This window comes from Mytilus trossulus, chromosome 11 (assembly GCF_036588685.1).
Source record: "Mytilus trossulus isolate FHL-02 chromosome 11, PNRI_Mtr1.1.1.hap1, whole genome shotgun sequence".
Classification (NCBI taxonomy): domain Eukaryota; kingdom Metazoa; phylum Mollusca; class Bivalvia; order Mytilida; family Mytilidae; genus Mytilus; species Mytilus trossulus.
The window spans coordinates 53,547,556-53,561,846 of NC_086383.1; the positions used below are offsets into that span (position 1 = coordinate 53,547,556).

Consider the following 14,291-nt stretch of genomic DNA (forward strand, 5'->3'; position numbering starts at 1 on the left):
ATGTCCCTTATAACATTGTATGCATGCAGGGGCATCATCTGTGTCCCTTGGACACATTCCCCAATTTTTTATTTTACTTATGCTAATAAATATAGATTAATGTTCAGTGCAATTAATAGTACCTATAAATATTAAACTATTTCTTGCAATTGTTTTGTTTGAAAATTTATAAAGATTGGTTCAACAGATTTTATTTCACTTTATTTTTGGTAAGTACATTTTTTATGTCTTTTTATGTTAAGTAAGTATGTTTGATTTAAGACTTAAATTATTTATTTATTAGCAAAGCAGTGAAACGTTTATTTTTACACTTCAGTGATCACACTTGTTTGAACTAGAATTTTATTAGTATACTCTTGCATTGAACTCTATTTAATAGCTATTTTCACTCTTGTTATTGGATATGTAAATTTTCTGGGTTGTAAAATTATTATTTATACTATTGCAAAGTTTGATCATTACCTTTTAGTCGGCTAACGACGAAGTTGAAGGGGACTTACGGTTTGCACTCTGTCTGTCTGTCTGTCCATCCGTCAGTCCGGCAAATCAGCTTTCCACACTTTTTTTCTTCGTTCTAAAATATATTGATTTGATATTTTTGTTATATGGTTTTATCAGGAAAAGTTACAGATCAAGTTCGAACTTTGTTTCATCCTGATGATTTAGTCTTGATCTATGGTCCATAACAAAAATCCATATCTAATGTAAGAGTACTATGTTAAACCATTTGTCTATACAAAGAGAGAAAACTCATTTTTTTAAAGATTTTTTTTAGTAAATTGTTTGAAACATTTGTGCCAGTTTGTGCGTTTGTTATTTTGTATTAACTAATTTTCTGAATGCTATATATATTAAAAAAATATTATTGAGTGATATTGATTGATAATTGGTATATAGTTTTAACATGACAAGTTCCAGATCAAGTTCAAATTTTTGTTTTGATCTGATAATTTTCTGCATGTTATGGTCCATGGACTTGAAAAATTCACTCATATAATCAGTTATTCACACTGTTTTTAGTCATGCTTAAATAAAATGACTTGATATTTACTTTTTGTTTACACCAAGACAAGTTATAGAACAAGTTAGAATTTTGTTCCATTATAATGTAATTTTTACCCAGTAGGGGACTATGTATTGCCATGCAATACTCTCAGAATGCTTGTTGAATTAAAAATGTAAGTATTGATTCAATAACAAGACTATGTGGTATGATTGCCAATGAGACAACTTTCTTACAGAAAAGTAAATGTCATGTATGACCTCCAGTCACAAAAATGAGGTTAAACATTACATATATATTATTATTCTTCACTTAATTCATAATTAGTCCCCTATCAAAAAAGTCAAATTTTGACGGGACGTATTATGGTATACAAATGTCCAGCGTCTGTCCGTCTTCAACATGTTGACTGTACCTTGAGAACGACTTATCCAAATTTCATGAAACTTGACATAGTTGTTTCTTATGATGGTCAAACGATCTGTATACTTTTTGGTGAAAATAAGATTAAAACTTTTTTAGTTACAGGACTTTGTAACTAAAACAGGGGGTGTTTTTTTTTACACGTAACGCTGTGTCTCAAAAACAATTTATGTTTATTGCTTAAGACTTTACACACTTTTTAGCTACATTAATCTAAAACTCTGTATACTTTTTGGTGATGATTCAAAATTTTATTTTAGAGTTGTTGAGTTTTTTGTAAAAAAAGGGATAGGGGTTACACATGTTGCGCCATATCCCAAAAACTAGTTTTGATTATTGCTTAAAACTTTACACACTTCTTAGTTATATTAATCTAAAGATCTGTATACTTTTTGGTGATGATTCTAATTTTTTTTTTAATTAAGAGTTATTGATTTTTTTATAAAAAAAGGGGGTTTTTCACATGTCGCACCGTAATTTCTGAAACTATTTATGATTATTGCTAAAAACCTCACACTCAAGATGACCGGCGTATCATGCGCTCCGGGCGCAGCTGTTTATTAGCTATTAGAATGTGGTCTTCTCAATTTGATTCCGACTTTTATGATTGTGAAAAGAATAGCCATCAAATAAAACTGGTTGAAATGATTTATTGTACATTACAGTGCAGTGTTTTTGATGCATGTGAGGCTATGCATCAAAGGTTTATATATAATGATTATGCAATAGTAGCACCTTCACTATGTTAACATTGGAAGCTTATTATAATGATGTAATGAATGAGAATGTCTAAAGTCAGGATCCCGTTATTCAGTGGTTGTTTATTGTTTTTGTATATATCATATTTCTTTTTCATGTATTTTTTGTACATAAATTTTGCAGTTAGTTTTCTCGTTTGAATTGGTTTACATTTGTTATTTCAGGGCTTTTTATAGCTAACTATGTTTTTAAATTTTTTTAAACATAGCATTGGTTAAGTTCCATTGACATTTATCCTCAAGAGTTATGTCCCTTTAGAGGATAACTATGCAGATATTGGTTGACGACATGATTTGGTTTTGTATATATCTGAAAAGATTGGGTCAGTAGTTACATGTTCAAAAACAGAATTTGTTTTTCAGTTGCATGTAACAGTAACAATAATTACTCTAGATTTGACAAAAGTTTATAAATATGTTTTTTTCTATTTTAGGAAATAATGGAAGATTGGAATCATGTAAGATTTTTTCTTCTTTAAAGTCAATACAGTCTAGTGCTTTTTGTTTATCTGATAGAAAATATAAGCATGTGATAATTTGTAGGGATGTCAACTAGTACTCAAATCAGGCGCGGATCCAGCCTTTTTAAAAAGGGGGGTTCCCAACCCAGAGTAAGGGGGGAGGGGGGTTCCAACTATATGCTCCCATTCAAATGCATTGATCGGCCAAAAAAAAGGGGGGTTCCATCCCCGGGGTTGATCCGCCACTGCAAATACTCCATACTTCAAAATGATACTCGATTAATCGGTTTCCTGGACCAGCACTTTTGGCTTATAGAAAAAAGAAGATGTGGTATGATTGCCAATGAGACAACTCTTCACAAGAGACCAACTGACACAAAAATAACAACTATGGGTCACCATACCGCCTTCAACAATGAGAAAAGCCCATACCACATAAGCAGATTGGAAGGCCCAAAAATTACAAAAGAAAAATAATTCAAACGAGAAAACTAACGGCTTAATTTATGTACAAAAAAATTAACGAAACACAAATATGTAACAACTGACAACCACTGAATTACAGGCTCCTAACTTGGGACAGGCACATACATACAGAATGTGTCTGGGTTAAACATACATCTGTTTTGTACGTTTCCGCAGCAAAGGTTAAGTCAGAGCAAAGTCAGAGCAAATAGTTTGGTTTGTATAGATATAGGAAGATGTGGTGTGAGTGCCAATGAGACAACTCTCCATCCAAATAACAATTTAAAAATTAAACCATTATAGGTTAAAGTACACGGAGCCTTGGCTCACACCGAACAACAAGCTATAAAGGGCCCCAAAATTACTAGTGTAAAACCATTCAAACAGGTAAACCAACGATCTAATCTATATAAACAAAACGAGAAGCGAGAAACATGGCTGTTTATTACAAAGTTGCAAAACAGAATTTCCCCTGAAAACTTTGACAAGATAATATTTTTGAATACACACAAAATGTAGCACTCTTTGATATCCCTCAGTGAATAATTGAAATATCTGTGACCTGTCTTTTGTTTACATTGAAAGTATAACATCTATAAGTTTGGTATTATTTCAAAAATGTCCTCTTCTTCAAATTGAAAATTGAAAGTAATTAACTATGATGTCATATACATAACATTGTTACAGTTATTTAAAAAAAAAAAAAAAAATGAAGCAAGATGTCTTTTTATACGACAGCAAATTTTTTTTTAGCGTTGTATAATGGTTTCATGTCGTCGTCGTCATCGTTCGAAGACACATATAGTTTCCGGACAATAACTTTAGATTTAGTGAATGGATTTCTATAAATTTTTACCAGAAGGTTTAATACCACTAAACGAAGGTTGGGATTGATTTTGGGGGTTATGGTCCCAATAGTTTAGGAATTAGGGGCCAAAAAAGGGGCCCAAAATAAGCATTTTTGAAGTTTTTAAACAATAACTCGTGTTTAAGTGGATGAATCTCTCTGAAATGACACCACATGTTTCCATACCATGAAGTGATGGTAATTAATGATTTGGGGGAGGTGGAGGGGTTATGACTCTAAATGTTATGGAATTGGGGGCTAAAAAAGGGATAAACTAGATTTTCCAGACTATCTCAGATTTGCTGAATGGATCTCTATTTATTTCTACCAGAAGGTTCAATACCACTTAAGGAAGGTTTAGATTGATTTTTGGGGTTATGGTCCTAAGAGTTTAGGATTTAGTGGCCAAAAAGGGTGTCCAAAATAAGCATTTTTGTAGTTTTCAAACAGTAACTTGTGTTTAAGTGAATGAATTTCTCTGAAATTATACCACAAGTTTCCATACCATTAAGAGATCGTTATTTATGACTTTTTCTTTTTTTTTTTGGGGGGGGGGGGGGTATTCTTAAAATGTTTTGGAATTAGGGGCAAACAAAAGGGGAATTAGGTGCCAAAAAAGGGGGAAACTAGGTTTTTCTGGTCAATGAACAATTCAGTTTGTTTTCTTTTAAATTATTGATGTTTGATTGATCTGCAGGAAAAAGTGACATTCAAAAAATGGTCCCCAGTTGAGCCATGGGATAGAGTAAAATGTCTCCCTTGTTTAAACCAATAAAAATCTGTAATTTTAAAGTGTCCGATAATTATTGTCTGTGAAAACCATTTCAGTTACTACACACTATACATTCTGTTATATGTAAAATCTATTTTTTACTTACAGAAACTTATTAAAGCTGCTAGAGATGGAAGCGTAGAGGACTTAAAGCTTTGCCTAGAGAATGGAGCAAACATTGAATTTAAAGTAGGTAAACTTGTAACATAAAATATCAAGTAAGTAAAGTTGTAACATTGAATATCAAGTAGGTGAACTTGTAACATTGAATATCAAGTAACTTGGTAAACTTGTAACATTGAATATCCAATAAGAAAACTTGTAACATTGAATATCAAATAGGTAAACTTTTAACATTGAATATCAAATAGGTAAACTTGTAACATTGAATATCAAGTAGGTAAACTTGTAACATTGAATATCAAGTAGGTGAACTTGTAAAATTGAATATAAAGTTGGTAAACTTGTAACATTGAATATCCAATAAGAAAACTTGTAACATTGAATATCAAATAGGTAAACTTATAACATTGAATATCAAATAGGTAAACTTGTAACATTGAATATCAAGTAGGTAAACTTGTAACATTGAATATCCAATAAGAAAACTTGTAACATTGAATATCAAATAGGAATACTTGTAACATTGAATATCAAGTTGGTGAACTTGTAACATTGAATATCAAATAGGTAAACTTGTAACATTGAATATCAAGTTGGTAAACTTGTGACATTGAATATCAAGAAGGTAAACTTGTAACATTTAGTATCAAATAAGTAAACTTGTAACATTGAATAGCAAATAGGTAAACTTCTAACATTGAATACCAAGAGGGTAAACTTGTAACATAGAATATCAAGTAGGTAAACTTGTAACATTTAATATCAAGTTGGTAAACTTGTGACATTGAATATCAAGAAGGTAAACTTGTAAAATTCAAGACAACTTTGAATAAGTACTACAAAACATCAGGTCAGACTATTTCTTTGTACATTTACAGTAAAAACAAACAACAATACAAACATAGAAGAATGTACATAGGCAGTATAAAACATGCAAATACAAGGTACTTCAAAACACAGCAGATTGTACATAAACAGTACATGACACACAAATGCAGGATACTTAAAAAAATAGCTAGGCTTGGTGAACGAGTTTTCATATCATGACAAAACACTGATGTTCAGCATGGAACATGAGACATACCATGAGATACATGACACAACACTGGTGTTCAACACAGAACACGAGTCATATCATGACACAACACTGATGTTCAACACAGAACATGAGACATATCATGACAAAACACTGATGTTCAGCATGGAACATGAGACATATTATGAGATACATGACACAACACTGACGTTCAACACAGGACATGAATCATATGACAGAACATTGATGTTCAACACAGAACATGATAGACAACAGGACACAACACTTATGTTCAACACAGAACAAAACACATATTGGGACACAAAACTGATGTTCAACACAGAACATGAATCAAATGACACACCACTGATGTTCAACACAGGACATGAGACATATCATGACAAAACACTGATGTTTCGCATGGAACATGAGACATACCATGCGATACATGACACAACACTGGTGTTCAACACAAAACATGAGACACATCATGACTTAACACTGATGATCAACACAGAACATGAGACATATCATGACAAAACACTGATGTTCATATTATGATGCGTCATTGACAACCAACACAGAACATGAGACACATCATGACTTCACACTGATGTTCAACACAGAATTTGAGTAACATCATGACAAAACACTGATGTTCAACACAGAACATGAGACATATCATGACACACCACTGATGTTCATCTCAACACATGAGCCACATCATGACACATCATTGATGCTCATCACAGAACTAGAAAAACATCATGACTTAACACTGATGTTCAACACAGAATTTGAGTAACATCATGACAAAACACTGATGATCAACACAGAACATGAGAATCATGACAAAACACTGATGTTCATATTATGATGCGTCATTGACAACCAACACAGAACATGAGACACATCATGACTTAACACTGATGTTAAACACAGAACATGAGACATATCATGACACAACACTTGTTTTCAATACATCATGAAACAACATGCATTTAAAAACAACATGTGACATATCATGACACAACACTGATGTTCAGCATGGAACATGAGACATATCATGAGATACATGACACAACACTGACGTTCAACACAGGACATGAATCATATGACAGAACATTAATGTTCAACACAGAACATGATAGACAACAGGACACAACTCTTATGTTCAACACAGAACAAGACACATATTAGGACACAAAACTGATGTTCAACACGGAACATGAATCACATGACACAACACTGGTGTTCAACACAGGACATAAATCATGACACAACACTGATGTTCAACACAGAAAATCAGACACATCATGACACACCACTGAAACATACTTGTAATCAGAGTACTGCACTAAATGTGAAACCTACCATTTTTTAAAACATAACACTGACAAAATAATACTAACATATGTTCTACACCTGACTACTCAGAGTAAATAGGCAAACAAATATAACAACCCACAACACATGGTCTGGACCTGACTACGTTTACTCAAGATTAAATAGACAAACAAATATAACAACACACAACACATGGTCTGGACCTGACAACATATACTCAGAGAAAATAGACAAACAAATATAACAACACACAACGCATGGTCTGGACCTGACTACTCAGAGTAAATAGACATACAAATACAACAACAAACAACACATGGTCTGGACCTGACTTCTCATTGTAAAAGACAAATAAATACAAAAGATAACAACGCATGGTCTGGACCTGACTACTCAGAGTAAATAGACATACAAATATAACAACACACAACACATGGTCTGGACCTGGTTGCTGAGAGTAAATAGACAAACAAATATAACAACACACAACACATGGACTTGACCTGACTACTCAGAGTGAATAGACAAACAAATACAACAACTAACAACGAATGGTCTGGACCTGACCTGACTACTCATAGTAAATAGACGAACAAATAAAACAACAAACAACACATGGTATGGACATGACTACTCGAGTAAATAGACAAATATAACAACACACACCACATGGTCTGGACCTAGCTGCTCAGAGTAAATAGACAAACAAATATAACAACTAACAACACAAGGTCTGGACCTGACCTGACTACTGAGAGTAAAAAGACAAACAAATATAACAACACACAACACATGGTCTGGATATGACTACTCATAGTAAATAGACATACAAATATAACAACTAACAACACATGGTCTGGACCTGACTACTCATAGTAAATAGACATACAAATATAACAACTAACAACACATGGTCTGGACCTGACTACTGTGAGTATATAGACAAACAAATATAACAACTAACAACACATGGCCTGGACCTGACTACTGTGAGTATATAGACAAACAAATATAACAACACACAACACATGGTCTGGACCTGACCTAACTACTCAGAATAAATAGACATACAAATATAACAACTAACAACACATGGTCTGGACCTGACTATTGTGAGTATATAGACAAACAAATATAACAACACACAACACATGGTCTGGACCTGACCTGACTACTCAGAATAAATAGACATACAAATATAACAACTAACAACACATGGCCTGGACCTGACCTGACTACTGAGAGTAAATAGACAAACAAATACAACAACACACAATACATGGACTTGACCTGACTACTCAGAGTAAATAGACAAACAAATATAACAACACACAACACATGGTCCGGACCTGACCTGACTACTCAGAGTAAATAAACATACAAATATAACAACAAACAACACATGGTCTGGACCTGACTACTGAGAGTAAATAGACAAATATTACAACAAACATCACATGGTCTGGACCTGACCTCTCAGAGTAATAGACAAACAAGTATAGCAACCAAACACATGGTCTGGACCTAGCTACTCAGAGTTAATAGACAAATATTACAACACACAACACATGGTCTGGTCCTGACTATATATATAGCTACTGAGAGTAAATAAACAAATATAACAACACACAACCAAGGTCTGGACCTGACCTGTCTACTCAGAGTAAATAGACATACAAATATAACAACTAACAACACAAGGTCTGGACCTGACCTGACTACTGAGAGTAAAAAGACAAACAACTATAACAAGAAACAACACATGGTCTGGACCTGACCTGACTACTCAGAGTAAATAGACAAACAAATACAACAACTAACAATGAATGGTCTGGACCTGACCTGACTACTCAGAGTAAATAGACAAACAAATATAACAACTAACAACACATGGCCTGGACCTGACCTGACTACTCAGTAAAAATAGACAAACAACTGTAATAACAAACAACACATGGTCTGGACCTGACTACTCAGAGAAAATAGACAAACAAATATAACAACACACAATACATGGACTTGACCTGACTACTCAGAGTAAATAGACAAACAAATATAACAACACACAACACATGGTCCGGACCTGACCTGACTACTCAGAGTAAATAAACATACAAATATAACAACAAACAACACATGGTCTGGCCCTGACTACTGAGAGTAAATAGACATATATTACAACAAACAACACATGGTCTGGACCTGACCTCTCAGAGTAATAGACATACAAATATAACAACATACAACACATGGCCTGGACCTGATCTGACCACTGAGAGTAAATAGACAAACAAATATAACAACACACAACACATGGTCTGGACCTGACCTGACTACTCAGAATAAATAGACATACAAATATAACAACTAACAACACATGGTCTGGACCTGACTACTGTGAGTATATAGACAAACAAATATAACAACACACAACCAGGGTCTGGACCTGACTACTCAGAGTAAATAGACAAATATAACAACAAACAATACATGGTCTGGGTTGTCTGATTTGGTACAGGCACAAAATTTGGAGAGATTAAACCATATTTGCTTTCGTACAATTCCCCCTTGGCCTATCTAGACCATTGGTATTAAAAATAAAACACAGAATAATAAACCCTGCACTGTTCAAATACCATTGGTCTGTATGTTAACTGATACTTAATTATTATACTGAATCAGCATTAAATCAAAATTCTAAATTTGAATTGACAGTTTTAATGGAAAAAAAATGTATGCAGGGTTTGATTTTAAAATATTTTTGTTTGTGTTTAAGTTATGGATAGTGAAGTTCTTATTTTGCTTCTTGACAAGAAACAATTGTTTACACTAAGGTTTTACTTGGTGTTGTGTTAACAACTTTGATCAGATAGTGATATGTATAAAGATCTAATGTAGAAACATCTTTTAAAAAGGACAAATAGTCGTTAGAGTCATTTAAATGTGTATTCTGTTTTACTCATATAATTGTTCTGAATCTGAAAATACTACTCTTTTATTTTTATTTTAAGATTAATGATTATTCTGAACCTGCACTAAATCCTGTTGTTAATTAGGCATATTTAATGAACAACAAATGTTTGTATGAATAATAATAATGATAATAATAATAATAATAATAATAATAATAATAATCTTTATTTAAAGAGGGTCTCATTTTCTTTATGTTGTACTAAATAAGGAAATAAAACTTGTTTCATGCTTTTTTGAATAATTTATTTTATTAACATTAATGATTAAATGGAATCTACACTAAATCCTTTTTACACACAAAATCATGTTATTAATTAGACAGGTTTAATGGACAACAAATATTTGTTAGAATCATATAAAGTGGGGTCTCATTTTACTCATAGTATTGTTCTGAATCAGAAAATATATCTTTTTTCATATTTTTTTGAAAAAAATATTTTTATTACAATTAATGATTTTACTGAATATACACTAAAATTCTAAATCCTGTTGTTAATCAGACAGTTTTAATTAATGTGACTATTTATTTTTGTTAATATTTATTACACAACATTGTCTAGTTTATCAGACAAGTTTTGATGTCAGTTGTATTATTCCAGTTTGGTGGATGGACAGCATTAATGTGGGCTGCCAGGGAAGGACATGTGGAAGTGTGTCAACTTCTCCTGGAGAACAGATGTAAAACAGATATCACAGATGTATGTTATCTACTAAATCTGATCACATTACTTTTAATCTACACAAAATCATGTTGTTAATTAGACAGGTTTAATGGACAACTAATGTTTGTAATAATTATATAAAGTGGGGTCTCATTTTACTCATAGTATTGATCTGAATCAGAAAATATAACTTTTTTTCATTTTTCTTTTAAAAAAAATATTTTCTTAAAATTGATGATTAAACTGAATCTACACTAAATCCTGTTGTGAATTAGACAGTTTTAATTAATGTGACTGGTCATTTCTGTTTATATTTATTACACAACATTGTCCAGTTTATCAGACAAGTTTTGATGTCAGTTGTATTATTCCAGGATAGAGGATGGACAGCATTAATGTGGGCTGCCGTGAGAGGACATGTGGAAGTGTGTCAACTTCTCCTGGAGAACAGATGTAACAAAGATATCACAGATGTATGTTATCTACTAAGTCTGATAACATTACTTTTAATAAACACAAAATCATGTTGTTAATTAGACAGTTTTAATGAACAAATATTTGTTATAATTATATAAAGTGGGGTCTCATTTTACTCATAGTATTGTTTTGAATCAGAAAATAAAACTTTTTTTCATTTTTCTAAAAAAAAATTGATTTTATTAGAATTAATGATCATACTGAATCTACACTAAATCCTGTTGTTAATCAGACAGTTTGAATTGATGTAACTACTTATTTTTGTTTATATTTATTACACAACATTGTCCAGTTTATCAGACAAGTTTTGATGTCAGTTGTATTATTCCAGGTGTTAGGATGGACAGCACTAATGTTGGCTGCCAGAGAAGGACGTGTGGAAGTGTGTCGACTTCTCCTGGAGAACAGATGTAAAACAGATATCAGAGATGTATGTTATCTACTAAATCTGATCACATTACTTTTAATCAACACAAAATCATGTTGTTAATTAGACAGTTTTAATGGACAAATATTTGTTATAATTATATAAAGTGGGGTCTCATTTTACTCATAGTATTGTTCTGAATCAGAAAATACAACTTTTTTTAATTTTTCTTTAAAAAAATTATTTTATTAGAATTAATGATTAATCTGAATCTGCACTAAATCCTGTTGTTAATCGGACAGTTTTAATTAATGCGACAGTTTATTTCTGTTTATATTTATTACACAACATTGTCAAGTTTATCAGACAAGTTTTGATGTCAGTTGCATTATTCCACACAAAATCATGTTGTTAATTAGACAGGTTTAATGGACAACAAATATTTGTCAGAATCATATTAAGTGGGGTCTCATTTTACTTGTCTCCTCGTACTTAATCAGGAAATGTAACTATTTTTCATATTTCTTTTAAAAAGTTATTTTTTTTTAAATTGATAATTATTCTGAACCATGTTGATCAGACAGATTTCATTATTATATCAACAAATACTTGCTAGAATTATATAAAGTGAGATCTCATTTATCTCTGTGCATTACACTGAATCAATTGATATAAATATTTTATGCATTTCATGAAAAATATTTTATTTTGTTAACATGACATTTCTGATGGAAGGTCTGACATCCCACAAAAAAACTTGTTGTTTATTTGTTGTTTATGTACAATATGAATACAAGTTTGACTGGTCATTTTGTTCAGTTTTGACCACTGATTCATGTGATATACATTTTGTTTATATTTATTACACAACATTATCCAGTTTATTAGACAAGTTTTAATGTCAGTTGTAGGATATGTTGTATATTATTGATATTGATAACAAAGAATGATCCACAATATTTACATGTTATTTGGTATTATTATAGGTAGATGGAAGAACAGCTTTACATCTGGCTGCTGAGTGGGGATATCTACAGACCACAAGATGTCTTGTAGAAGAAGGAGATATCAGTCCCTTGGTTAAAACACATCAGGTAATATTATATAGTAAATGCCTAATATTCAACTATTGCTACATGTAGTAAATAATGCATCATTAAAATGATGTTTAAGATATTTTTGGTCAAATGGATTTTTTTTCTCAAGGTTATAGTTACACATATGTCATATGATCCTTTAAATTGAACTAAAAATATTAAAGTGTTTTATAGACTTGGATGGCTTAGTTTTACTATAAAACACGTGAACATAGATGATCATATAAAAGAAATCCAGTATTTGTTTTCAAAATCTTCAAAAATAAAACGATTTTGTGTATAGACCACTAACACTTTTTGGGTAATTAGTTATACTAAAAGGAGATTATTTTATTATTCCATAATTTGTTAGCCAAATTATGTGAATATCTCAGTTTTAGGGAAAAGAAGCAATAGTAATAACCTATAAGTAAATGGATAAAATAGTTTTTGATATCAAAAATAATCATTTGTATTGATTCAAAATTAGACCTCGCAATATCCTGAATATGACACTTGTTGTCATTAAACCCAATGTAAACAAACAAACTGTCAAAAGACACACACACCAATCTGTTGTTGTGACAATGATAACAAAGTTATTAGATAGTATCAAAATAGTCTTAAGCAATACATTAAAATAAGTTCATCGTATATTGATAATTAAATAATTAAAAAATCATTCTATTGTAAAAGTTACTTTCTCTGAGTTATCTCCCCTTATATGGCAAAGTTTTAAATAAATTATTAAAACAACACTAATCTGTTTTTTTTTTGTAAAATATAGCCGTAAATATGATAAAACACATAATTTTCTATATCAACATAAAAAGTCTTACACATAAATTACATACAACTTTCGAAATTTGCACATTTCACTAAAGATTTAGACTGTTTGTTGTCTGTTTTTTCAAAATCAAGATAGAGGAAGACACCCCAGCCTCCTCAAGACTGCAAATTTCTTCATATTTTTGTATTTAAGCTATCTAGTTGGAATAGTTGCAGAAAAACCTTTCATCTTTGCCATAATTTATGTATTTCCTTATTTATACGGTGTCAGTGATAACACTTAAAACTATGAAATCTGTACAATAACAATATACAGTTATAGGAGGGTATGGATAGGATATACAGAATAGAAAATCATGAATGATAGAAAAAAAGTTCAGGAATAGAGAGAATTGGGCAAAAAGATGACGAATAGAAAATAATATGGTGCAAAAATATGAAGAATAAAGAAAAATGGGGTGCTAAAATTTAAAAATAAAAAGTTAAAAAGACCCCCCAAAGCCGACAACCCTCATCTAGACAAAAGGATGCATTAACCGATTTAAAAAAAAATGCGAAAAAAAATTACAAAGACCAAATGCTGACAGACTGAGATTATTTCAAATGCTTTAAAAAAAAAAAGGGTAAAATTCTTCTTAAAGGCTACAAAAAAAGTTTTAAAAATAATCAGAATGTTGTTCATGAGTTATATTTTATAAATGAACATGATATG

The 14,291-nt window shown here is 31.5% G+C and overlaps 1 protein-coding gene across 1 annotated transcript; it reads left to right on the top strand.

The window, feature by feature from the left end:
- The first annotated feature begins 2,168 nt into the window (after positions 1-2,168).
- Positions 2,169-13,943, top strand: LOC134690161 (inversin-like). Its single transcript, XM_063550138.1, has 8 exons — positions 2,169-2,198; positions 2,619-2,642; positions 4,838-4,918; positions 10,808-10,906; positions 11,245-11,343; positions 11,679-11,777; positions 12,701-12,808; positions 13,902-13,943. Exons 1-8 carry the CDS (start codon positions 2,169-2,171, stop codon positions 13,941-13,943), a joined length of 582 nt encoding a protein of 193 aa, XP_063406208.1.
- Positions 13,944-14,291: the final 348 nt, after the last annotated feature.

What these genes read in the sequence shown, in the direction of transcription:
- LOC134690161 (XM_063550138.1), top strand. Translation starts at nt 2,169, where the DNA reads ATGTTAACATTGGAAGCTTATTATAATGAT. An exon ending in GTAAAACAGATATCACAGAT is followed by an intron (nt 10,907 to 11,244) that starts GTATGTTATCTA and finishes GTATTATTCCAG; the next exon opens with GATAGAGGATGGACAGCATT. An exon ending in GTAAAACAGATATCAGAGAT is followed by an intron (nt 11,778 to 12,700) that starts GTATGTTATCTA and finishes GTATTATTATAG; the next exon opens with GTAGATGGAAGAACAGCTTT.